Source organism: Pagrus major, chromosome 5, assembly GCF_040436345.1.
Source record: "Pagrus major chromosome 5, Pma_NU_1.0".
NCBI classification, from domain to species: domain Eukaryota; kingdom Metazoa; phylum Chordata; class Actinopteri; order Spariformes; family Sparidae; genus Pagrus; species Pagrus major.
The window spans coordinates 15839591-15867290 of NC_133219.1; the positions used below are offsets into that span (position 1 = coordinate 15839591).

General features: G+C 41.2%; 1 protein-coding gene across 1 annotated transcript in view; it reads left to right on the plus strand.

The window, feature by feature from the left end:
- Positions 1-1624: 1624 nt before the first annotated feature.
- The window catches only part of ddr2l (discoidin domain receptor family, member 2, like), a 32347-nt gene continuing 6271 nt past the window's right edge, over positions 1625-27700 (plus strand). The window contains exons 1-17 of the mRNA XM_073466411.1: positions 1625-1916; positions 15715-15813; positions 16553-16655; positions 16921-16996; positions 18397-18549; positions 20584-20731; positions 21571-21680; positions 21763-21948; positions 22078-22324; positions 22409-22498; positions 22661-22800; positions 23936-24047; positions 24242-24358; positions 24962-25036; positions 25495-25739; positions 26020-26147; positions 27383-27580. Of these exons, the coding sequence (XP_073322512.1) occupies positions 15753-15813; positions 16553-16655; positions 16921-16996; positions 18397-18549; positions 20584-20731; positions 21571-21680; positions 21763-21948; positions 22078-22324; positions 22409-22498; positions 22661-22800; positions 23936-24047; positions 24242-24358; positions 24962-25036; positions 25495-25739; positions 26020-26147; positions 27383-27580 (2189 nt within the window). The 5' untranslated portion in view covers positions 1625-1916; positions 15715-15752. The remainder of the gene's footprint in view (positions 1917-15714; positions 15814-16552; positions 16656-16920; positions 16997-18396; positions 18550-20583; positions 20732-21570; positions 21681-21762; positions 21949-22077; positions 22325-22408; positions 22499-22660; positions 22801-23935; positions 24048-24241; positions 24359-24961; positions 25037-25494; positions 25740-26019; positions 26148-27382; positions 27581-27700) is intronic.

The window sequence follows — 27700 nt, forward strand, 5'->3', positions numbered from 1 at the left end:
TGTATATTCAATACCTTTACTTTTCATACTTCAAGCACACTTAATAACACTCATACTTTTACTTGAGTAAACATTTTAATGAAGGAGTTTTACTTGATAAGAAGAATATTTTCAAATTGATGTATTACTACTTTGACTTCTACAGTAAAGCATCTAAATTGTTGTTCCACCTCTGAAAACTCTTCACCTCCATCACGCTACTTAGCCGCCGATAGAAGTCACAGTTTGAGTTTCTCCAGCTCTGAAAAGTTTCGTGATGAAGCTCTGCTGCCCCCTGCTGTACAAAACCTGCACACACTGCAGCCTCACTGGATTTAAATTCCTGAAACTACAAAAAACAAAAAAGGAAGAAAGAAAAGAATAAAAGACAGAGCGATCTATCAGTCACTTACTATATCCACAGGGAAAGTGTCCATCACTGTTGTAGTAAAATAATGTATCCATTAATAAACTCCAGAGTTGGCTGAACAATGAATTTAAGGTCCTTTAAAGGGGCACTATGTTTTGGAGAAGAAATTCTCACTCAGAATTTTAATATTTACAATATTAATGAGGTAATAATACAAACTCAGAAATATTTATTTTGTCCATAACTGAATAAACAAGCTGTTCTCAAAGGAAAATAAGGTCCCCAGAACACTGTTTGAAGCTAGTGGCAGGGTCCGTCACATGTAATCAAAGTAAAACAGCATGACTACGTTGTCCTTTAGGTCAGTTTGTTTATTCAGTCATGAAAACGAAGACAGTTTGTTTATTTAGTTTGTTTAGGTATAAATACATCAGTCTATTGAGATCGTTCTCTTCTGATTAAAAATTTGCCATCCCTATATCATGCACCCTGAAATGTGCAAACTAAGAGTCTCTCATTTTATTTTTTTGATTACAATTAAATTAACACATATCAATACATGAAGTTATCCTCTATATCAGAATTTAATACTAGAAACTCAAGCAGATGGAGACTAATTGCCCCAACATCCCAAACTGATTTGACAAGATGTTTTTTACACCCTACTTAAAGCTGAAATCTCTGCTGTAGCTGCTGAGCTAAAAGCAGCAGTGCACACCTCAGTCTGGTGCACGAGCTCCAGCGTGCGTCCAGGGGTGCGAATAACGTCTGTGCAAATCAATCTGGTATCTCAGGGCTTCTGGAGACTTGGATTACACCACACTATAGTTGCATGGAGCCGTTTTATGTTTTCTTTTTCCCAGTTGTTTATTTCACTTTAAAACAAGTCCCCATCTACTTCAGTTGTTTGGGAGAACGCTGCAACGCTGTTTTGCTGTAGTTCAAGATGTATTTAGGCTATTGATTGAGGGCTATGAATACTCTGAATCTGAATATTTGCAGTAGAAGTATAAAGTAGCATAAAATATAAATACTCAAGTAAAGTAGGCCTACAATTCCCAGATATTATGGGAATGAAAGAGGTGGACACTGTGAAAAAGTGCCCTCTGTAGGTCCCTTCGTAGGGCTCTACTGCGGATTTCCTTCAAGTTCTCAGATGTCAGACACTCAGGGGGAACAAGTTGCCTTCCTCCTCCTCCTCCTCCTTCCTCCTCCTCCTCTTCGGAAACGGGATGTGATGTAAATACACAGCAACTTCTTTTCTTTTTTTTTTTTGTTCCCCTCTCTCTGGAGTGTGCAGATCTGCTTCCAACACATTGTTGAAGGAAAGCTAGAAGAAGGAGAAGAAGAAGGAGGCATAAAAGAGGAGAAACACGGCGGACAGTAAACCAGGAGAGAGATCGAGTCACCGTTAGTTTTCTCCACCATGATCGTGTGAGCTCCTCCGTCTGTCTCCGACGAAAAAAACTCACGACCTGCCGGACTGGACTCCGACAAAAAACGGATCAAACCGGAGAGAAGCTCGCTGCTGCTGCTGCTGCTGCTGCTGGAGGGAAACCGCGGACAGGTAACCAGCTGACGGTTTGTGTCCCTGTGTTATATAAGTGTCAGTGAGTGAAACAGGAAAGTGAGTTCAGACTGTCTGGAAACTTTGAGTGCATGACAACAGAGCTGAGATGAGTACTGCTGCTGCTGCTGCTGCTGCACACTGAGGCCTACAGAAGATATGATATCTGAGATCTTTGTTATCTGCAGGAGAAACCATCCAGTAACAGGACACAGATTACGGGAATCACAGTGTCAACTCTAAAAATATCACACACACACACACACACACACACACACACACACAGTTTAAATCACCAAAAGAAACTGCAGAAAAACATAAAATGCAACATCAGATCTGGAGAAATCTGCCATGCTGATATTATTTGTAGGAATATTATGGGATGAACACTTTAAAAGACAGATGGTGAAAGAATATTGTCATTGAAATGTAATGATGCCATAAATTACAATCCAGCTGTCATAAACTCACAATGGAGAACCACAGATGCACTGTGAGTTACTGTAAGAGTATCTGTATATTAACAGGCCTGTAAGTGTCCATAGGAAGATTATTATTAACACTAACAGTTGTGATAAAGTGGCTGTAAAGTCACTTCAAAGTGCCACAGAAATGAATAAACTCTACTTAACAATTGAATTGCTAATAATATATAAAATATAATGCAGATCGTCACAGACTCACTAGAGTCACAACAGGAACACTGTAAAATATAAATATATTACATCATACTGTTAAATGTGATGTAGACACACTGAAGTGTCATGGAGTGAATATAAAACGTGTAGAGCTGCAGCAATTAGACTTAAAATTGTATTAATCGTTGGTTGTTTTGGTCATTTCAAGTAAAAATGTCAAATGTGTGAGAGTTTGATGCTTTTTTCTCACCTTTAATTATAATAAATCAAATATTTTTAGGGTTTAGGACAGTTGATCTGACAGCTCGACACATTAGATGACATTGATGATGGTAGTAGGGCTGTCACGATATAATTTTTTAACGACATGATTGTAGTAGGCAAGCGAATTCACGATATTGATATTATCATGATATCTATATAAGTTAAAAAAATGCTAATCAAATCTATCTTTAACTATGTTTACTGTGTGTTTTGTCTCTTTTTTGTCAAATAACTTCAGAATACGAGTCTAGGGAGGTGGAGAAAGAGTTTGTAACCATAAAAAATCTTTAAAAAGTGTGCAAGAACAGCAATTATACTGTGACTTACAACAATTACTAGTGAAAAGGCGACCGAATTAACTCATCAACAACAGGGTTAATCGATAATGACAACAATCTTTAATTGCAGCCCTATAACACATGTTCACAGAGATAGATACAAGAAACTAATTCAGGTAAAAACCACATTATCATAAACTATAGACAAAACTAAAAATAGGAGCACACTCTCTACTCTAACTCTAATGTGTATCAAGTATTAATTGTGCCTCATTACACTGTGCACATTAAAGTGCAAATTAAGGTGATAAAGTTATGTGGTGTGCTTAAAGGTGAAGGAAGGAAGGTGATGGTTGTGAAACCTGCCGTGTACCGAATAGTGTTGTCAAAAATATCGATATAAAGATACGCGTGTGTGTGTGTGTGTGTGTGTGTTGCTGACCTGTTGACCTCCTCTGAGGTGTATTAGGGATTGTGTTTGTGTTATCTTCATGCTCCGAGCTCAGTCAGCTCAGTTTACAAGGACAAACTGACGACTGACAGCAGAGTTTCAACCCTTTAAACACCGTCACTTCTCCTGAGTAAATCCTTCTCTCCCAGTCTCATCTCTTTTCATGTACTGACCTCAGTCCATAAAGCCCTTTGCAACAATTAAAAGTAGTGTTGAGTGTCAAATATCAACACCCACCATCCCAAAGTGTCGATATTACGACTCAGGCGTGACACTCAGCAGTCAGCTATCTTTCTCCAAAATTGCTGATTGAATATCGTTTTAAGAAAACATATTTCTAGTCCCTGACATCTAAATATGGGATGACGTGGCGTGTTTTGTGGATGAAAAAGAGTCACAGAAGTGAATACGTAAATTGGTAAAAAATAAAAAAAAAAAGATTTACAGCAGAAAATGACTCCAGTCAATAAATTCCCCTCAGTTTCAACACTTTTATTAAACAGTCTTCGTCAGCTGATGGACTTTTCTCTGTCGTCATGGAGATGGATGTGTTGACCTGCAAGCTCAGTAGCTGTTACGAGTCTGTCGATAGCAGACTTCTCGTCCGTGCTGGTTTAGACGTTAAGCGTTGAAAAACTGATGGACAACGTCTCTGATTATTGATTAATCACTGATGTTGTTTCTTAATCCCAAACATTCTCTGGTTGTCGCTTCTCCAATGTGAGGATTTTCATCAAACTCAATATTATTAGTTCTTGAGACATTTGAAGATTTAATTTTGCACTCTGGGAACTTGTCATGAGCACCTTTCTGGCACTGAGTAGATTAAATAGTTTATTGGGAAAATAATCGAGAAAAAGTGAGTCCTGACTGCCAGTAATCTAAGTCATTGACGACTGATCGTTCCAACCCCCTGCAGGTATGTTTAACAGCTTTGTGTTTGTGATATGACGCAGTGCAAAGCTGATTTATTGTCTCTTGAACAGGCAGTGAGAGCAGCCTGAAGCTACAAAGAGTCTCCAAGTGATTTCACCACAGCAGCAGTTCAGTGTTTGGCTCAGACTGTGAGAGCTCACAGCTCTGTTCACTCACAAATCAAGCCAGAAACAAAGCAATGGAAGATATATCGTTTCATCATGCTGCCACTCAGTCAGACAGGAATCATTCAGACAGCTGAAGTTTAGCAGTTTTGTCTTTTCTTCACTCTGTCTGTAGGTCGTTTGGGTGTCAGGGTGTACCCACAGCGTATGAGCAGTGCGGTGTATGATCTGTAGAAGTGTAGGATTGTATTTGTATAGTCCTGTGACTGAGAGAAGAACAGCCAGCATGTAACCAGGTCCAGTACTCTCCTGCTGCTGCTGTCAGGTTTATATTTCTTCCCAAACTCACATGATGTCTGTTGTTCTGTTTGAGACAAAAAGACACAGTCTCACCTCAGTCTGCGTTTGTCTTTGACCATCAAACCTCCACTGAGGTGAACCACAGCAGGTTTTTCCTTGTTCATGTTTCTTGAGGGTGAAAAAAGCCTCTGAAGAGAGCTCTTTCTCTGAATCGTACAAAATAACTTGTAATTTAAAACACAGGCCTGCTGCACCTCAGTGCTTTCAAACATTACAGCACTGACAGAACTTTTAGAGGAGACCTGTTCTGCTTTTTCATTTTGTTCCTTGCCTTCAGTGTGTTCAATAGGTTCTTGTGCATGTAAAAGGTCTTGAAAGTTAAAAAGGTCAAAGCCCACACCAACAGAAGCTCCTCTCTCCCACAGAAACACTGCTCCTGAAACGCCTCGGCAGTAGCCCGGCCTTTAACTCTGTGACTTTGTGACATCATAATATTCAATAGTCGTAGAACTATCGCCTTAAGATTGATAATCATTTGTATTCCACACCTGTCGGAGATAAAGGCTTCACAGAGGCTTCACAGAGGTCACAAACTTAGGCAATTAAAATTAATCTCCTCTTTCTGTCAAAGCAGAAGAGTAATGAGATGGGGCTTCAAGGCAATAACCAGTTAAACTGATTTCAACATGGGCTGCGTGTAAACCTTTGCATGCTGTCATACTGGATGTGTTGGTTGTGCTGTGCCCTCAGTGAACTCTGAGACAGGCTTTGAACATTGCAAGTTAACAAGATGACGTCCCAGCTGTCTTTGGGAATCTCAGCACCAGTGAGCGCTCTGTCTTTCCAATAAAAGATAATTCATTCCATCCCGATATCTATTCAGCATCAGATCCAGATATCTTCTCAAATCTCTCCAGCTCAACCTGGAGTCAATAAAGTGATCTGTCTGTGAGTTTTTCACCAAAGATTAATCTATTTGGTAGGATAGTATCTTGCATGTTAGCAGCAGCAGCTGCAGGAAAACATGAAAACACAACCTCCTTCCAGTTTAGTCCTTCGGACCTTTAGATAAACTTTTCCAAAGACATTTAACCTCAGGTCATTAAGTCATCACATAAAGTCTTTGACCCTCTAATCAGACTCCGATCTGAGCTACGATGCTCTCATGAGGCCTTTTTTTTATACAAGCACCACTTGAACCACACTGTGAAACAAACACTTACAGGAAACAGTCAAAATGGCTTCTGGAGAAGTGTGTGCAGATAGTAGCTGTGGTTCGAGTGGAAGCAGCAGATTACAGATGAGTGTAAATGAGTGAGTGTGTGTCGAGTTTCCATCTGCCGAGCCGAGGCCAATGGCTCATTAAGCCATTAAAAAAACCACACGAACGATCTGTTCGAGGCACATGAAACTGAGAAGAACAACACTGAATATGGCTGCCTATGAGGGCAGGCGATGCAGATGGATATGATCTGATTTTATTAGGAAGAACTTTATTGAATCATTTCTAATTATGAGTAGTTAAAATGTCCAAGAGAGAACCAAGATAACTTCCTTGCTACATTAACTGCAGGGTCGATCAGCTCTGAGATTTCAAGGTCTTATTTTATGCTCCTTTTCAGCGTCATACTTTTATTTTGGGTGTCTACTAGAAAATATTCACATGCTTTAATGTTTTAAAAAACACATTATTTTTCCCGTACTGTCCTTTGCTGCAGCACCTCTATTCAATGCTCCATTAAGGCCCCCCTCCTGAAGAGCCCCGTCTGCTCTGATTGGTCAGCTCTCACAGGCCTGAGCAGACAACACTAAATGTGTTTCCTGTGTTGAGGGTGGTGACTGTATAGTTGTGACATCACAACCTCACAGAAGTCCCGCGGGCTCATTTAAAGGCACATTTTTAATGAAAACGGGCTGTGTGTGTTTCTCTGTGGATTGAGCATTTTGATATTTTCACAGTATTGATTTAGCACCTAGACCTGCTAAATAATCAGAAAAAGACAAGGAAATCTCACTTTCGGTAAAATGGGACCTTTAACATATCGTCATATCTCGTTACACTCAGGCAGCGGAAATTTTCAGGCTGCTGTAAACAGTCATACAGGAAGAGTCATGCCCAAGTCGAATGATGTCTGTTGTTTTTCCCTGAGTTGGACGTCCGAGCATCAGCTGATCCCGATGGGGTACCGTGACTCACGCTGGACAAATCAAAAACGGTGCAGGAAATGTTTCCACATGTTGACAAACCTCCTCTCTTGCATTCGATTGTTTTCATGCAGTGATTAAGTTACGCAATCAGGACTATTGTCTCACCGAAGCTTAGCTGCTTTTATGTTGTAAACATTAAACAGACATCACTGTCATTAATCTACAAGCAGAATCAGAAAGCACATTTGTCAGTTTGCTGTGTGGATTTGGCTTCTTGGTTGGCAAGAGGGTTCACTGAGTTGTCTGTTACATGACACGACTTCTATTTTATTGCATAAAGCTTCAGGCTCATGTTAAATGTGGTTTATTTTAAATGCAATTTGTTAAGAAATCAAGCCAGTTTCATCATGTTGCAAGTAGATATGCAATGTCCAATGGGAAGAGTGAAAGAGCCAGATTGTAGTCAGTAGTTCATGGATGGATGGATTCTGAAAACCCAACCCAATCAGTGATCTGGTCTTGCCATCCTTCTGGACTGTCATGTTAGAAGTGGAGAGAACTCATCAATCTGAAGCTTTCCATGTTGTTCAGCGTGTAAACAAATGTTAGTTCATGGCCGCGCAGCTTCAGTTTGAGTCTGCACAGTGATTTGTGACTCCTTATGGAGAATCCAGAGACAGATCAGCTCCTCTGCTCCCTCCACCCACCGCTGACAGACTTATGATACCCTGCATACCTGTGCGTGAGAGACATTCATGTCTTCAGGGCTCATATTCCGAGTTGAGCAGCACAGTCTTGAGTGACGCGTTCAACGTCAGAGTCGTTACTGGAAAGACAAAACAAGGTTTTAAAAATCAAAAACATTCGACAGTTTTCACTACAAGAGTGGACTTAGAGTGTTTGATCCACTGACAGGTTCACTGGAGGTGTCAGAAGTTTAAAAGAAACACTCAAAATTGAGGTCAAATTCTTCAGTGACACAAATTCTACATCCTCTGTAAATCTTAGAATCGGGCTTTCCAAGTGTGTTTGATGGCGTTCACCTTGGCTGCAGCAGTGTCAGTTTGCAGCTTTGCATGTTAAATCAAGCGCTCCTTACATTCTTCAGATAGCAGCAGCTCTTTTTAAACCATCTGCTGCTCTGCTCCAGTTCAGACCTTGTAACCATCACCTGTTCTCAGGTTACATTTACATTTTGCTGATGCGCACGTGTACTTTTACGCAGCAAGCTGCAGGAGTGGAAGCTGAAACGGTCTGAAGCACTCAGCTGACAGAAAGGGAAACCAGGCAGGATATTTAAAAGGATAGTTGTACATGTAGAATGAGTGTATGCCACTCAGCCTGTAGAAACGCCCAAAACGCTTCAACACACTTTGTAAACCCACACTGTAATGGACTGGACATGTTGTTGTGCCTGGTTTTGTTGTTGATGGCAGCTGAGAGTCAGGGTCTTATGGTGCACAGATAGGTGTTTTTTCATCACATTCAATGGCTTTCAATGACTCTGAAGTGTTGGGAGGAGACTTAAAATATATTCACATTAAAGGTGCTACTTGTAAGAAAAGTTGATTTTTGAGTCTCATTCCCAACTCGTCAAAACTGACGCTTTGGGATTGTAGGACAGGCCGTCAGTTTTTGCATGCTGGGAATGAAACAAAATATGCTAAATATTATAATTTTATTACTACAGTTTCTGTTGTTTCCTGTTGATTGCCAGCTGGGAGTCTTTACTGTCTCACAGTGTGTCATTACAGGCATCTGGACCCAGCTGAGCTCTGTGTGTGTGTGTGTGTGTGTGTGTGTGTGTGTGTGTGTGTGTGTGTGTGTGTGTGTGTGTGTGTGTGTGTAGAGGGGTGGATGAGGCCTCTCCTCAGCTCTTAGGGTGTTTTTCATTGTTTATTGTGTTGCATAATCAGACAGACAGAGCTGCAGCTACAGAAAGTCTTTCTTCAGACTGAAAACAGCTCTAACTAGAAGTATAAGTAGAGTGCATACCTCCTCCGATGCCCCTTTAATTCAGTCAAAGCAAAACATATTGAAATCAGCTATTTCCGGATTTTTTATGTTTGTACAACATAAAATTGTACCACATAAATACGCCATCGATGCGTTATTTCCTGAGAAATTTATGAAAATGTCACACACGCAATTATCATCAACATCTCACAATCTTGGAAAAAAAAAGAGAGAAAAAATCCTTGATCAGTCATTTTATCCAAAACCGCACCAGAGGGTAATTGGATCCATTTTGGGCGGAGACCCATCCACCCTCCAAGTTTCATGGAAATCCGTTCAGTAGTACCCTATATACCGGATATATATTGTGTAGGTGGGCCTTCTTGTAGGTGGCTAAAATACGTCTTCTTTACTGCAGTTAATAGACTGACTAAGCACCCGAACTATCATTTTAACAGTTACAGCGGCATCGTGTCCAGAACTGGGGAGCCTGAAAGTCCCAAACCTGACACCAATCGCTAAAGTTTCATTTCATGACTATTTTCAGTTGGACTAGACCATACTCTTCGATTAATTAAATTACAGATACCCAACATATCCCCCATGCAAGCACTTGGAGGCACTGGAGGCTGGAGGAGCATCCGAGACGCTGGCATCCGAGTTTTCCCTAGACAGCTCTTCTCTGACTGCCGTTGTCTGTTCCTCTTTCGCAATGCACAGCATCGAAAAAAACGTGTCCAGAGAGCTTTGTTATGACATCTTTGCATTTTTAGATAAATCTCTGGACCTGTGTAAGTGTAACAGCGTAGCGATATTAAGATTTCTTTTTTTTTATTTGCTGCTAACTCATATTTCTTATGATTTTGGATGGTAAGCCAGCTTTAAAATTAGATGGCACTGGACATCCTGAGCATGTTGAGGAAATGAAATATGTCTCTGATATTCGATGTTGCATTTACACTTTTTTGACACCAGATAACTGTATGATCTGCCTAAACACTGCACAGCTTTGTATAATCTTTGGAAAGTTAACCTGGTCCATATCATTTTAACTCAACCATAGATCCACAGCGTTCATGTTGTTATCTACCTGGAATGTGCGCTTGATGTATTTTTATTGGCCGATACCTGCCAGATTTCACCAAATTTTTCCAAAATCCAGCCTGACACATTTTTATCTTTGTAAAAACTGTGATCTATTATAGAATTTGAAATGATATTCAGTAAAACAAAAAGACGTATATTTGTACTCTACACTCTATTGTGTCCTCTGCTGTTCTGTTTTGTTCTCAGTGAACTCGGTCTCATTCACCCCTCAACCAGAGCAAGGAGAGAGAGAGAGAGAGAGAGAGAGAGAGACATGCAGATTCCTGTGTGTAACAGTAAGAGAGAGAGAGAGAGAGAGACTTGGAGAAAGGCATGTGGATTCCTGTGTGTTTGTGTGAGCAAGAGACATAGACACAGAGAGAGAGAGAGAGCGAGAGAGAGAGAGAGCTCTGGGTTGCGTTGAATGTTAGGAATGTTGAGGCTTTTGGCCCCAGTTTGTTCTGACTGCAGGAGGAGGAGATAAAGGAGGGAGGAGGGACAGAATGAGAGGAAAAGGAGGACAGAGGGGAGGAGATGAGGAGGGAGGAAGGGAGAAGGAGATAAAGAAGGAGAAGACAAAGGCGAAGAAATACCAAGGCAGCGAAAATTCTGCAATAATCAGGAGGTCATGCTTCCTTTTGCTTGTGTCTTGTTCATTTCAACTTCAGCTGTTTTATAATTGTGTCCAGAGCTGACGTTGGTTCACAGAACCAAGGTTACACTTCATTTCACAGTTCGTCTGATTTTTAATGGCTACATGCGACAGATGCTGTGTTGTTCAGCACTGTAATGGCAGCGTTCAGCGTATCTACATACGTAAAACAGAAGAAAATGGAATTGGGTCGTGTTGATGCCTGTGACGTACCTGATTGATTATATAGTATACACTGCATAGGGACTGAGGATGCATACATTCAATGCTGTGCAAAAATGCAGGATACATGAGGGTGCCACCATGCAGACATATAGTAATACAGCAAAGTATAGTGGAAAGCATGTATATTACAACCCTTAGAGAGGAGCTCAAAGTGTCATACATATTTTGCCATTGAGGTATTATTAAGTAATGCCCCGAAACTGTGTTTTCATGTCTTTTTAAGGGAAAAAATACTCCAATAGGAAACAGTTTGTAATGAAGTTGAATAGTTTTTTGTGTTTCTTCGTGTTGTTCCTGTGCTCTTAAACCGGAACGGTTAAAATGTCTCTCTGGATTTTCTGTCTCTATCTTTCTTTCTCTCTCATTCTTTCTCTCTTGATTGCTTTTACTGTGTTCGTCTCCCTCTCCATGTTTTTTTCCCTCTGTCTCTCTCTCTCCGGTCATGTGATTTTGCTGTAGAGATGAGCAACAGTGCAGGAATCTGAGCTGCAGCCAACACATTACATAAAGCTCTCTCTCTCTCTCTCTCTCTCCCTCTCTCTCTCTCTCTGTCTCCCAGTCTTTGCCAGAGAATAAAAAAGTGAACCGCTGCGTTCTGGTGCAGCTCGCCTGAACTGAATGAATTCACTTCCTGAAGAGATCTACGTCAGAAAAGAAAGATTGTTTCAAACTGAATTGTTTTATTCTGAACTGGCAGGTTTTCACTGAGTCTGTACGGCTCTGTGCTCAGCCTGCTCCCAGCTGCGAGGATCCTTGTGGAACAGACTCTATGGGAACAATGTGAATAATGTGTTGTAATCAGAGAGCTGCTGCAGCTTGTTTTCTCTGCTTCTGTACCGTTCTGTCACAGTGAACTGTCCGATCAGATTGATTTGTTCCCAAATGGAGGTTAGGCTACTGTGACTCAGTGATCTGTCCCATCTTTAACTCCGCGCTCTGTTCAAAGTCAAGCAGGACCCAAACTAATCTCACTCCAGAAAATGATTTCAGCCCTGTGCTCGACTGCTGCTGATGTTTGTGCACCTCTGCTTGGGGTCTTTCTGAGCTTAATCTTTCATATGTTGATCGTATAACGAGATGATCAGGCTCCCTGACGGACGTGGAGTGAAGGGAATTAAAATCATTATTGAGCACGTCAGCATAGTGCGTCACTGACTTGTCAGAGTTTCTTTGCCAAGCCCGGAGCACCCTTGAGCTGTAAACAAGGAGAAGAGAAAGATGAATGATGTTTTGGTGCTGTCAGGTGGAACAGTGAAGTCCCTTGCACTGTTCACCTCTGTAAATCTCTTTAATTATGAAAAGGAAATTGATATCTAAGTGGCCAGGATCCATTGTGTAGTCTGCCGTGTTTCTTGCTAGTGTCACTGAAAGAGTTTATGACACTTTGAAGGACACACAGTGAAAAAAAGACAAAATTGTCAAAAGACGAAATATTGTGTTGTCTGATCCCGGTGGTAGTCTTTCCCCAGTGGGAAGTAGGTATATTTCTCACTGTACCTAAATACAACTTTGAGATATTAAGGAGCATGTCATGGTACGTTATTTTTCCACTCGACTACATTTTTTTTGGTAGCTTTAGTCACCGGTTACTTTAAAGGATAAGTTCACCCAAAAATGAAAAGTCAGTCATCATTTTCTCACATCCATACCCATGGGAAGTCAAGGAAAGTTTTGTAGTCCACAGAAACATGTCTGGAGCTTCAAAGCAAAACAGTGTTGCAGCATTCTCCTAAACAACTGAAGCAGATGGAGACTTAATTAAAATAAAATGGCTCCATACAGCTTGTCCAGCATAATCCAAGTCTCAGGAAGTCCTTAGATTCCGAACTGAATTGAAAAGACAGTTTTTTACACCCCCATAAGTGGTCAATCTTTTGCACATGCTTCAGACTTTTCAAATCAATCTGTTACTGTTTTGCTTTGTTTATGATTGGCGGACCCTGCCACCTTTCTAGCTTCAAACAGTGTTCTTGGGACCTTATTTTCCTCTGTGAACAACTTGATTATTCAGTTACGGAAAAAATAAATATTTGAAGTTTGAATTTCCTCTCCAAAACTACACAGTGCATTTTACAAATGTGAACTTGATTTCAGATGAGATCTTCCGCCAGCTGTTAGACTTCGCCCTCCCCACAGTGATGTACAGGTGTACTCCAGGACCTGGTGACATCACTGTTGGGTGTGGTCACACGTGCACCAGCGCACATTTATGGCTGCGACAAACCACATTGTCAGAGGTAAAACCAGAGCAGAGAAAGCAGCACTACTCTGCTTTTCAGCTGGTGTCGAGTCACTCTTTCAGCTCTGTATGTCTCACTCTGCTTTACCCTTCCGTTTATTGTTCTCCCGGCCACCTTTCCTCCCTCTCCTTCCTCTCCCTCCTTAACGTTATCTCCCTCCTCCTCCTCTCTTTGTGTTTGCTCTCATATGCTCCTCAGTGTCCGTCCTCAGCCTCGCCCTGCTGTCCCTCTGCAGTCTGCGTCAGGGTCTTCTCTTTCTGTTACTCCTTCTCCCATGTTCTCCTTCTCTCTCTTTTCCTCCCGACCAGCTGTTTCCTCCAGTGGGCCGATGTCCGTCATTTTGAAACTGACACTCGACAGCAGACGAACTCTAGAGAGAATGAAACTATGCAAAAGAGGACAGACTTTTGAATACAAAGTTTATATCTGTTAAATACTTTGATTGAGAGAAGTGACTTCTCTATTGTGTGTGTGCATATGTGTGTGTGTGTGTGTGTGTGTGTGCGTGTGTTTGTGTGTGCGCGCGCATGTTTTTCAGTGTTGCGTAACATCCTTGAGTGGGCTGCTGAGTGTGTCCAGTATTTATAAACTGCTTCGCTCCAACAGTAACATTGTGAAATCACTCACACACACACACACACACACACACACACACACATTCAGTCCTATTGTAAATGAAGTTTGGAGTCATTCAGACTAATCCTTTTTCATCCATCCCGCCGTACTTGTGTCAAACAGTGACATTTATACAGAAACATGAACAAATGTTGGAATTCTTAAGGATTTTGTACAGTGGGGTGTGCAGTTATCTCTGTCCTTGTAGGTCGGGCTTGTTATGAGATGATCAGTGAAATGTCTTTGAATGTGTCCAGTTTCAAAGTTTGCATCCTGGACATTGGTGAAGTGAGGCTTGGACACAAACCAGTTGGTCTGTCAAAGGGATCAAAGCTCCACAGGATGGACAGATTTTGAGAGGAGGGAAAAGCCAAGTTTTAACACAACTCATTTATTACAGCTGCTGAATATTAAGTCATCCATCTTTGCTCACCGCATCTTTCTCAGGGGTGTACAGACTACAGGTTAGATTCAGATTCAGACAACTATATTAATCCCTCCAGGGGCAATTTATTTGAACAGCTTGCCCTGCACACATACTAAAACCTTCAGTCACAAAAATAGATGAGTAATAAATACAGTAAGAATAAAATACAGTAAAATAAAGTAAAAAATGAACATACCAACATGAACATGTCCAGAAGAAGCTTAAATACTTGTCGCTTTTCGGAGGATGTAGGAATTCCTCTTTGTCAATATCCCTAGTTGTGTCCCAGTCTCCCGAACGGGAAATGAGATGCAGTTACCTGAATGGTGGTGCAGTGGTTAGCACTGTCGTCTCACAGCAAGCAGCTCCTGGGTTTAAGGTCTTTCTGTGTGGAGTTTGTGTGTTCGTGCATATGTCTGTGCTGATGTGGGTTACCCCCACCATCAAAACAAGTACATTAGGTTGATTCTCTGGCTAAGATCTGGAGTTGCCACATGATATGTGACATAAATAAAGATTCTTCTTATTTGTGGGTTATGATTATTGACTGTTCACTCTCATTTGAGTAAAAGTTTTACTTGATCAATTCACCTGTGTTTTTTATCAGTTATGAGGCTGTTGTGAGCTCATAGTTACTGTTCTGTAATGAGCTCTCATATTTGACACCGGCACAGTTTCAGTTTCATGTATTTTGTGACATTTTTCTCAAGGTGCACCTGAAGTCTACATGTGTATATAATCTATAAAAGAAAGTGCAATAAATCCATATTTGAAGCTGATAGAGACATTTGAGAGGGACTTTACAGGAAGTAGTAGAAAAAAAGTAAGGGGTGAAAGGGTTAAACAAAAAACAAAACAAAACTCGGTTACACAAAAATTCCAGAAGATGCAATTGATCATAAGCTGATGACGACGAGGGCCGGTGATCATTCAGTATATATTAAGCAAAATGACTTGTGCCTGATCGCTGTTAGAGATCAATTATAAACTATAGGCAACCTTGAAGATGTGTCACCAAGTAATCAGTATGAACCATTAAAGTGACTGAAACAAACAGTGAAAATCTGATAATGACTTGAACGCAGCTTGTTTTCCTTTGTTAAGTGGCCGTGACGTAATTCAGTCTAAAGTGTCTGATGTTTATTATTCAGCTTGATTGTTTTTGTACATTAAGCGATACATTTCTGTCAGCATATTTATTTATTTTCTCTCCATGGAATCATATTTTGTGTTCTAACATCTAAATTAATGAAACTTCATACTTCATACATTATGAGACAACATCCTCCCATCTGCTCTGTCTGGATCATGATCACAGAGAGTGAATCACTTTCTCAACAGCTTTGTTGGTAGTTGCTGTTACTATGTTCAGAGCTGGTAGAACAACAATCAACAGCCACAAACAAGCTCATAAATTATAATTCACTCAGCTGTCCTCGCATCCTCTCTTTTATCTCTCTCTATCCTCTCTCTCTCAGAGATGTAGCGTGTGTGTTGGTGTGATCGCTGGACCATCATGCACCTCTTCCTGCTGCTGATCCTTCAAGCCACAGCAGCCGTTGGACAGATCGACCCTGGTACGGACACACACACCAACCCTATCACCAGAATAAATGTTGGAAATGTACAGTACGTTTCTGCAAACCATGGATATGTTGCAACTTTACATTTCAGGATCCGTTTTCTTTAAATTTTGTGTTGTGACGCCGTCCTTATGCTCTAGTTAGGTCTTGGTATAAAAAACACTTGGTGAGGGTTAGGAAAAGATCGTGTTTTGGCTTAAAGTAGCTGTCACCAAAAACACAGCTGGAAATTTTCTCAAGGTTTCCTTATCGGGGCCAATACTCAGCATTTTCCAATCTGCAAAGTAAGTAGTATCTAAATGTATCAAATAAATGTAGTTGAGAAGGATAAAGTAGCTGGAAAAGGAAATACTCAAGTAAAGTACCTCAAAATTGTATTTCAGAACGGTACTTGAGTAAATTGTACTTTCGGTATCAGCCCTGAAAAAGCCATATCGGTCGACCCCTTGTGTCCTCACCACATTTTACCCTGGCAACTGGGCTGCACGCACCTATTTGTAATGCTGTACTTGTAAGGACCCACATTGACGTAATACATTATCTGGCCCTTAGCCCTTAGATGTGTGTAACCTTATAAATAAACTCTGAACCCTCAAACAGACATTTGAATAAGTGAGTACATGATGAATGTCTTCATTGTCATAGTATGAATAACATTGGTGCCCACAAAGTTTTAAGTGGAACAAACACACACACACACACTGAGATTGGTGTTCTGTGTGTGTGTTTTCAGCACACTGTCGCTATGCCTTGGGCATGGAGGATGGACGGATTAAAGACGATGACATCACAGCATCCAGCCACTGGTACGAGACGACTGGACCACAGTACGCCAGGTCAGTGTGTGTGATCGATTAATAGGATCTAAATAACTGATTTTTTTTTTAATTGTCTTTCTTTCATGTTTTTTGCATTTAAAAACATGTAAGAAAGAAAAAAATGAAATAACAAAAAATAAAAGCTGATTTCTGAGCTGATTTGTTAAAGATGCTTCAGCATGAAGTTACGACATAAAATGTATGTATGAGCTTGTGATCAACATTTCCAGGGTCAGCAGACACTCTGAATTCTGCGTGTGTGCGTGTGTGTGTGTGCTTGCAGGTTGAATCGTGAGGAAGGAGATGGCGCCTGGTGTCCTGAGGGACAGCTGGAGCCTTCAGACAGTCAGTACCTACAGGTTTGTGTCTGCTAAGTGTTTTCAATGTCACGTCATGCCATATTACAGTGACACAGATTCAGTGCCTGTGAGGATATCTAGAACACAAGACGTCCTCAAAAATCTACAGCAAGTCCAGTCGTATTTGACTAAGCACTAAAATCAGGGGGTAAGTTCGAGTTCACAGTGGTGTTCAGGAAGGTGAATTGCTAGAGTTCAATTTAAGCTTTTATAGATATACTTAAATTCTAATCGTGGGAGTTCAATAGTGCAAGAAGTGTGATTTTGCTGGTGATGGATCAGTTTTCGGTCATCAGTGAACTTCATACACGTAAAATGTTCACAGATATAGACACATTTTATGTGATATGTGCTGCTACCTGTGAAGTTTGTGCGTCACTAGGTAATAAAGGTAGTAAATGTCGATTTAAACATTTGTAGAGACAGAAGACCATCTGTTCAGTGAGACAGACGAGTGATACACATCAATAATAAGTCAAAAGGTAAATGTAGCTTTTGTGAGATGAATCATTGTTTTACCAGGGTTCAGAATCAGAATTAAATCCAAAACACTTAAAAAATATGGACTACTGAGTGCAATATTTCATGAATCCATGTTTTTAAATGATTTGCTGTGCAGCTTTTGGCAAGACAAGCACACAGAACTGTTCAGAAATACAGTATCAGCTGAAAACATGACAAATTGGAAACATAAACATGGCAGAAAACAGGAAAAAAATTGCCCACTCTTTAAAGACTTTTTAGCATATCAGTGTCTTATGTCTCAAAAAATTGAAAACTAATTGTACGGACTTGTGATGCATTAGCAGGAGAATTTTAGCTGTGTATTAAACCATGATCCCATTCAGCAAAATGTTTTCAATGACATATGAGACGATCGGTCATCTCTATCGGATGTCTGATGTGGAAACAGACAACTTCCGCCCCACTAGCCTTTCTTTGTAGTATAATTGATGGCGCCGATGTCACAAAGAGGTCAGATCGCTTTCCCTTTTCCTCAGAGTAGCAACTACCAACAACACAGGACAAAATGTGAGTTCATTCATTTATTTAGTCTGTAATGGAGACGTGAAAGCAGATAGAAGTGGTACCAGGCTGCCATCCTGACTGGATCGCCAGTCAGCCTTCATATTTCTGGGAGATTTCACAAAATCGCATCGTGAAAGTGAAGTTTATAGGGAACCAATCCAAACACAGATGGCATCATTCTATAGCCGTTACATTGTGCCATCACAATGGGGTTTTTTTTAGGAGATAATGTTATTATTTGGGGATTTTTTAAACAGAGGTACAAACACAAAAAGTCTGTCTTCACAAAGTAAACTTCATTTTAATGTTTAAAGGGGCAATATGCACAATAAAAAACAAAAAATAATAGACATCGTTGATGTGTCATTCAGGTGGATCTGGGCAGGCTGACCTTCCTCACGGTAGTCGGGACTCAGGGGCGATACGCCAGGAACTCTGGGAACGAGTTTGCCCGAGCTTACCGCCTCAACTACAGCAGGGACGGCCTGCTGTGGAAGTCCTGGAGGAACCGGCTGGGAAACACGGTGAGTGACCCAAATATTTCACTGCAGAGGGGAGACAAAGAACTGTAGGGTCAAGCCTTGGTCTGCGAGATGGGAAATTGAGGGAAAATTTGAGACAGGAAGACAGTCTGAGCAGCAGAATAGAGGAAAATCTGGAGCGGAAACATGTGACGGAGTGATAGAAGGAGAAAGAGGGAGGAAAAGAAAAGAAAATCACTGTGAGCTGCTTCTGGTCATTCACGCTAAAATCACAGGAAATGACATTTACACACCAGCTTCCTGTTGGCCTTCGAGGTAAGCAACACCATTCAGACATAGTTTAAACACCAGGTCGTGTTTTTGTCTGAGGCAGAAACAAACAAGATTTCTCAAGATACTTCTTTTATTTTAAGATACTCCAGAAAACATCCACTGAGGACAGATTGATTCCTGCAGCTGGAAGCCCAACAAAACTAGCGAACAATGAAGGCAGTTGAGATGATGAAGTCAATGAACAGTGATGTATTTTGATTTTGTGTCAAATACTGTAGTACAGTTAAATGATTATTATTCTGCCACGTAGCAGACACAACAGATGAAATAATAAATACATACATCAATGATCATTTAATAGGTAAGAAAGATAAAACAAACATTGGATTCAGGTCAGGTTTTGATGCAGAAACTGAAGACATTATTGGCTAAGTTTAGCTCAGTTGATTCATTTCTGTTAATTAGGGTTAGTTGCAACTTTACAATAAACAATTGCTTAGTAAATGGTTTATAAAGCATTTCATTGTTTGTCAACAGTGAAATAACTATTAACTAAAGTTTAATTACATATAAATGTTACCAGTTATTATAATTATTATTCATTATTATTATAAATGATAGTTATTATAACGTGTTACCTGTGAATTAGCATCAACTCTACTAGCTGCAAAAGTAAAGTCATGCACATATCAATGCGTCATCATTTTTACACATTTATACTGTGCTGTATAATTTTTTTATTTTGGAATCAGTCTTCCTGCATAATGATTACTTTCACTTTTGGTGCTTTAAGCATATTTTGATGTTAATACAGTATGTACCGTTTTGAATGCAGGATTTTTACTTGTAACTTACTTGTATTTCTACACCTTGGTATTAGTGCATTTACTTAAAGGTGAAGTTTGTGAGATAATTGATTGTTGAGTCTTATCCCCAGATTCCACCGCGATCGTCTCGACTGTGTTACGCCATTGTACGCTGCCATTCTAGACAATGCTCTTGTTTCCACCGGCTGCGCCACGGCACGTTTCAGTGGCCCAGAAGCAGCTCTAAATAATAAATAATAATAATAATAATAATAATAATAATAATAATAATAATAAAATACTGCGTGCTGACTCGGGATCTACAGCACAGCAAAGCCGTAAAATATTAACAATAAACACACTTAAAACAGACAAATAATGACATGGTTTAACTACGTAGTCTACTCAACCACGGTAGAAGCGCAAAAATCAGGGAGAAATGATGAAATTAACACAATCTGAGCAAGTCAACAACATGAGGCAGGCACGACGCTCCGCTTCTGAAACGCCTCCCGTGGGATATGAAGTGGAGTGGAGGACGGAACAGCGTTGGTAATGCCATGTAACAGAGACGTGCCCGGTGGAATCAAAAGGTTATTCTCAGGTCAAATACTGATGCTTTGGGTTGGTGGACAGTCCAACTTACCAACCCAAGGCATCAGTATTTGACGAACTGGGACTGAGACTCTAGAATCATTTTTGTCACCTTTTAAATAAAAGTACTTCGTCCACCACTGACACCATGTAAACTCTGTGCACTGTTCATGGATTGGGGTTAAATTTCTGATACAAACTGTAACTGGTTCACAGTAACACAGTTCAGTCCATATTACTCTGCTGCTCCAGTTTACTGTCCATGTTAACAAATTGTTCTGTATCACACACTCGTACGTACCGGATGCATGTTTCTGTTTCTGAGGAACACGCTGTAGAAAACTGTTTTCCCCTTCAGGGAAATTGATTGTCTTGCTGTTCCTCATGACATATTTGTATCCAGGTTATGGAGGGAAACAAGAACGCCTACGCCTCAGTCATCAACGACCTCCACCCTCCAATCATCACCCGCTACATCCGGCTGATCCCCATCACCAGAGTGTCGACCACCGTCTGCATGAGAGTGGAGCTGTACGGCTGTCCGTGGGAGGGTAAGACACAAACACAAAGCCACACTGTAAATGTGTGTGTTCTTTAACTCTGCTGACATTAGAGGTTGTTGATTCGGTGGATTTGGACTTTTATCGTTTCTCAGAAATGTTTACTCCTCCAGAGAGAGGAATAAACTCCTAGGAAAGCTCCTCATTCTAAAATGTCAACAAATAATCTTGCAGGGAACCATTTTTAATCTGTTGCGCAATAAAAATAAATCACAGCAACGAATGTTATGCCAAAAGCTTTCACCGTTTGATTTTATCACACAGTTTAACTACAAAGAAGGCATCAGGCAAGCACAACAGAAGTTTAATCTAAATATTGTCACGTAAAAGGAGTTATGTGATCTTTGGATGACAGGTGCAGATGTTGATGCTCCCATCACAGGGTTGGTGCTTCGATCCCCAGTTCTTCCTGAACAAGAGGCAGATTGTTGCTTAGATAGAAGCTCTACATGAATGCAGCCATTAAATGACAGTGGAGCTAGTCAGTCCTTCTGTTCAACATCATATCAAGATACAGCATTAGTGAAAATCCATGACACCTACCTGTTCCCCAGAGGATGAATGCTTTTCTTTGTTCCACCAGCGGCCCAATTTACTGGTAAGGGTGTGAGTTGCAGTTGAGATTAATTCAGTCTCACTTTGAAAATGTGCTTATAAATTCTGGTGTGTTTGGGCCTTTAATATGGTGGCAGTAATGATCCTTCTTCTCCAGTCAGTTAACAAGTTCATCTAAGCGCCTCTCAGTAAGAAACTGAATGTGAGCAGAAGCTTGCTGTGGGACAATAAAACCTGGCATACACTTTTTTTAACTCGTCCTTTCCCCCCTGCAGACGGTCTGATCTCCTACAGCACTCCGGAGGGTCAGCTCATGATGCCGCCTGGTTATCCCATCGCCAGCCTCAATGACTCCACGTATGACGGAGCACACGAGAGAAGGCGAGTCGCGCACACTCATCACACATCAGTGTTTTTTGCCTTTTCCCTGCTCTCTGTGACTGACAGCTGTCTCGTCCAATAGGAAGCTGTTCGGGGGGATGGGTCAGCTGACGGACGGCGTGATCGGCCTGGACGACTTCCTGCTGACACGTCAGTACCACGTGTGGCCGGGCTACGACTACCTGGGCTGGAGGAACGACTCGCTGGGAACTCAGGGATACGTGGAGATGGAGTTTGTGTTTGACAGGCGGAGAAACTTTACCTCCATGAAGGTTTGCATCTCTGCTTTAAACAAAAGCAAGCCTTCAGTTTTATATTATTTTGATAAACAAATATGACATTATATTTTGTTATCCCGTTTGAATCTTAAAAAAAAATGTCTCCTCTGTCCCTACGTCCAGGTTCACAGTAACAACATGTTCTCCCGCGGTGTGAAGATCTTCTCCTCCGTCTCCTGTTGGTTTAAGCCCCGCCTCATTGCCGGCTGGGAGGTGGAGCCTGTGGCCTTCAAGACGGTGCTGGACGACAGAAACCCGAGCGCCCGCTACGTCACCGTGCCGCTCAATCGCCGCACGGCCAAATCCATCCGCTGTCGCTTTTACTTTGCAGACGTCTGGATGATGTTCAGCGAGATCTCCTTTCAGTCAGGTAACAAAAACACACACACACAAACACACACACGAGTTTCACCCAACAGAGAAATAAAATAACTTCCCTTTATGTGTGCCACAGAGGACACCGTATTCCCGACCCCGATTACCTTGGGGTCGACCTCCCCTCCAGTCACCGAGGAGAGCACCATGCCAACCACACCAAAGACAGGTATGACCTTTGACCTTACCTTTTCAATTTCAAATGAAATAATTACTAAAATTTAAATAACTAAAAGTTGTTCTGTGTATCAATTTGACATCAGTCAACCATCACACTCATAACTAAGTGTACATCTCTAACCTCTTTCCCGTCCCCCCCCCCCCCCGGCAGCCAATCCATCAACCAGTGACCCGCCAGATGACGGGAACACGCCCATTCTGATTGGCTGCCTGGTGACCATCATCCTGCTGTTGGTCATCATCATCTTCCTCATCCTCTGGTGCCAGTACGTCTGCAAGGTGCTGGAGAAGGTGAGCAGATAAACTATAGATAAAGAGACCGATTTTTATTTTATTTTATTTATTTTTTGTTCATTAATGTTTTATATTTTGTTAGTGTACATTTCTGCCCCCAGGAGTGTTCAAGACACAATGAATATGTTGCAAAACCAATAGAAAAAGTGAAATCAATAGGAAAAGAATAAGGACAAAGGGATGAAAAGAAATACATCACATTATATTAGAAATAAATACATATTTTAAAATATATTTACAGAAATTACAATAATTCATATTCAATAAATATATTAGAATACACTTAAATAAATATATATTAAATATTTGTTTTCATATTTTGTGTTTTGTCTTTTCATCAACATTTTTTTATTCTTTTATTTATACACACATACTCCATATGTGTCAACTGATAACCGGCTAAAGACCTTATTGTATGTGTAGGATTCAAAGATTTCTCAGTTTGCTGACACCTACAGGTAGTATCAGAATATACAGATCCAATCTGGGGACACTGGGATGAATGGGAAGAAAATATAAAACTGCTCCAATTTTCCCCAGCACTGTCTCATTTTTCTCCAAACAGCAAATACTTCAGCTATATAATGTGTTAAAGAAACGTTTATCATATAATACTAAGACATAGAGTAAGGGCTTCAAAGCATAACAGCTCCAAACTGTTTGGATTATCTTTAAGCGTCACAAAGAAGCAGATTTGCACAGCTGTTCAATGCAAACCAGTCAGGCCTGATTACAAACCAAAGAGAGAATAAGAGAAAGAGAATAAGAAGTAGCCATTTATTTTATTTTTGCGGGGGAAAAAAAAAAAAAGTCTACATCTTTGTTGTTTATTACACAGCAGAAAACAAATGTGTCAGATGAATACAAAATGGAGAGAGAACTGTTTAAAAACACTCTAAAATTAGCATCCCTTCTTAGAAACTATTTCCCCTCCATGTTCATCAATTACTCCATGAACATCCTGAAACAGATCTTTCTTTGAGCTGACAACAAATCAAAAAGCTTCATGACACATAAACAGTGGATCCTTGTTGTCCCAGGAAGACTAGAATAGAAGGACAAACAGTTTATTAACATCAATATTCTCTAAAACTAATTTGAAATGTTTTCCTCTCCCTCTCTCCTCCTCCAGGCTCCACGTCGGATCCTTGATGAGGAGGTGACAGTTCGGCTGTCGTCCTGTAGTGACACCATCATCCTCCAGACCCCTCCTGTGCCCCCCCGCTCTGGCCATGCACCTACAGGTAGACCGCAACAGATAGTCCATCGACACTTACTTCACGTCCAAGTAGAAGGCTAGAAAAGGCTAAACACAGATCGTATTCATACATAAACATGGCTTTCCCCATGAAAATGAATCAATTAAGGATAACTGACAGTATAATTAGATGATTACTGGATGTCCTTATGTTGCTTGATTACTCCGTGTTTTCCTTAGGCCCGGCCAACACTAACCCTCACTATGAGAGAGTTTTCCTGTTGGACCCACAGTACCAGAACCCGGCGGTGCTGAGGAACAAGCTGCCAGAGCTGTCGCAGAGTGCCGAGGCTTCAGGTAAACATACTGGAACTCTTTTTTTAACCTTCAGTACTTAAAAGTAGTCATAGAAGAAAAGGAAATAGGAGAATAAGGTTGACACAGAGTAGAATTTCCCTTAAAAACTCCCTTCTTACAGACACGTCATCATGTTTACGACAAGTTATTGAACATCTGTGGACGTTAGATCTATCTCATCTAAGGAAACTTGAATGGAGTAAACCTAAATCAGATGGCTTAGAAATGCTCCAGATCCTCCCTGATGTCATGTTCAGACATGATAGTCTAGAGCTGCCATAAAGAGCCAAGGCCTCCGGTAAAATACATAAAACTGCTGCAGTCTGCCCCCTGCTGGCATGTCTGCAACAGGCACCTTCACCACTGTGTCCGTCCCTAACATCTTCTGAATGTTTCTCTGCATTTAACTTCTTTTATTTCCTTCAGAACACACTGCACAGTCTATCCATCTTTCTTTCCCTTACTCGCTTTTTTTGTCTTCCATATTTGCTTGATGAAGCTGTAAACACTGAATGTGCATGCTCATTCATTCTGCAGTTTTTCTCTCTTTCACCTCCCAGCCCTCTCTGTCTCTGTCCACGTTTCCTCCTCCTCTTCCTCCAGCTCTCCTCCTCGGTAATCCTCTCTATGACCTCCTCCTGCTGACTTCCTGTCACATGACGTCAGGCTGGCTGCGTGGTAAGAGCTGAAAGGTGTGACTTCAGACATTTAAACATCTATCAGATACAGCAGTTGTCTCTTTAGATGCAACTTAACACATCAGGGACTTCATTTGTCCTACATGATAATGAAAAGAGGCGCACATTACCTGGATTACATGTTATTTTGACCCACAGGCTCAAGATTTAGGTTCACACACAGATGATGTGGCAGTTTTCTCAGGAAGCAGCCTTTTCTAAGCGTAAGGTGATAATTTTGTTGAAATTTTCAAACCAAGATAGGAAAACTGTCTTTTGGTCGCAAGATATATTGATAGAAAGATTAAAAACGTTGCACCAAGGGATAATCTCGGCTTAAAAATGTTTTCTGCTCCGTAAAAGCTGTTAAAATAATATCATCATTCTCAGACAGATATCACAGAGAAGTAGTACAAGAAAACTAAATAAGCAAATACCTCTTCCCTCTCTATCCGACAGCATGCGGAGGAGGCTACGCTGAGCCTGACGTCACCCAGTGCACTCCGCACCAGTGTTTCCATAGCAACGCACCGCACTACGCCGAGACGGACATCGTGCGGCTGCAGGGCGTCACCGGCAGCAACATGTACGCCGTCCCCGCCCTCACCGTGGACTCTCTCACCAGGAAGGACATCTCCGCTGCCGAGTTCCCGCGGCAACATCTGATCTTCAGGGAGAAGCTGGGGGAGGGGCAGTTTGGAGAGGTGAGTGGGGAGAAGGCGGGGCCACAGAGGAAGCACTGAATCTCCTCATAAGTTGTGATCAATGTCTGAAAATGTACCTTATTCTTCCTAAAATATGTTGCTCTGGTGCGTCAAGTTCTACATTTCTGACTGGGATTTCATTAATTTGAAGGGAATAACAGGACATCATCGATAAACTCTACCGTCTGCAGATGGTGATGGTGTCTGTAGCTCTTTTGTCTCAGAAAAGGTGAGGCTGCTAGCATTCATGGTTTTTGTTCTACAAACTTGTCTTCTGCAGGTCCACCTGTGTGAGGCCGAGGGACTCCCAGAATTCCTTGGGGAGGGGTCACCTCTCCCTGACAGAGATGGTCGTTCTGTGCTGGTGGCTGTAAAACAGCTGAGGGCCGACGCTACCAGCCAAGCCAGGTACACACACATCTGTGTGACAGTGTTTTCTTGTAAACTGATCTATGAGCAAGGTAGTTTCTTTACAGATTTCTCATGTGTGTCTCATAAAACAGGTGGAAATGGTTGGAACGTCATCCTTCCAGCTCGATAAAATAAATACATTTCCTGCCATTTCTGTGCAAGAATTTGAGACTTTGGCCTCAAGGTCAGGGGGTGACTAAAATCTTAGCAAAAACTTGCTCTAGGACAAAATATTAGGCTGTGGTTAGGTGACACAGAGGAATGTTTGTTCTTGATTCAGAGAACACAATGGAGTAAAGACGGGACAACTTTCTCGTGCAGTTTGTTTTGTCTGACGGAATAGATTAGACATAGTTTTAATCAATACATTTAACTGTAGTGTTTTATACCTCACCTGAAATAAACTCTGCTTATATCGTAAAATGTGTTACACTTTTAGAGAAGAAAAGACAAAGCTTCAGGGGAAAGAGCAGAGTTATTGTTTCACACATTGGATGCTATATATTTAAGTAGAAAATGCATGTCCTGCTGAAAATGCAGTGTAAATGCTAAAATGCCCTTTTCTAGACACTGGCTTACCAACAGCCAGGATTTGAAATGTTGATCTTGCGGCCCAGTGCATACACATGAGCTGTATGCTCTTACCTCTTGGCCACTGAGCTGGACAGCAATGTGGATGTGTATGTCAGTATGTGCATATAAAAGTTAAATAAAAGTCATAATGTAGGAAGGATGACATGCAGCAAAGAGTCGCAGGGTGGATTCGAAGCTTGGGCCACTGTGGCTAGAACACAGTTATTTTCACTTAAAAGATGTGGAATATTTTAACATGTATTGCTGTCAAACTGGCAAAGAGAGTCTGACGCAGCGACATAGTTTTTCTGGCGGTTAAGTTCTGACCTGTACTTTAACGACTTGACCAGGAACAGCCCTGGCACAACTGACAGCATTAAACACTGCTAGAGGTGTAATCAGTCATCCAATCAACCATGTGTATGTATGTATGAAGTTTGGTAAAAAGATACAAGAAATATTACTTAAAGTGAGGAGATGAGGAATCAAACCCCTGACTGTAAGATCATGAGCCATGTGCGTTACCTGCATGTGATTTTATTTTGTCCATCTGTGGGAGAAAAAACAAGACGGTCCAAAGCTGAAAGTATCTCAACTGAATGTGTCTGGCCAAAAGTAAAAATGTGTCTCTCCTCTCCCTCCATCTGTCCATCCATCAGGAACGACTTCCTGAAGGAAATAAAGATCATGTCTCGTCTAAACGACCCCAACATCATCCGGCTGCTGTGTGTGTGCGTGTCGTCCGACCCGCTGTGCATGGTGACCGAATACATGGAGAACGGAGACCTGAACATGTTCCTGTCACAGCGGGAGATTGAGAGCACGCTGACGCACGCCAACAACATCCCTTCAGTCAGGTTAGTATACCATACACACTGTTTGTACACGTTCAATCACACTTTTTCAGTCCAACCAGTAAGTGTAATTTTTGATGCAAACAGCAGGGGGTGACGTACATGAACTCAATATTCTCACCT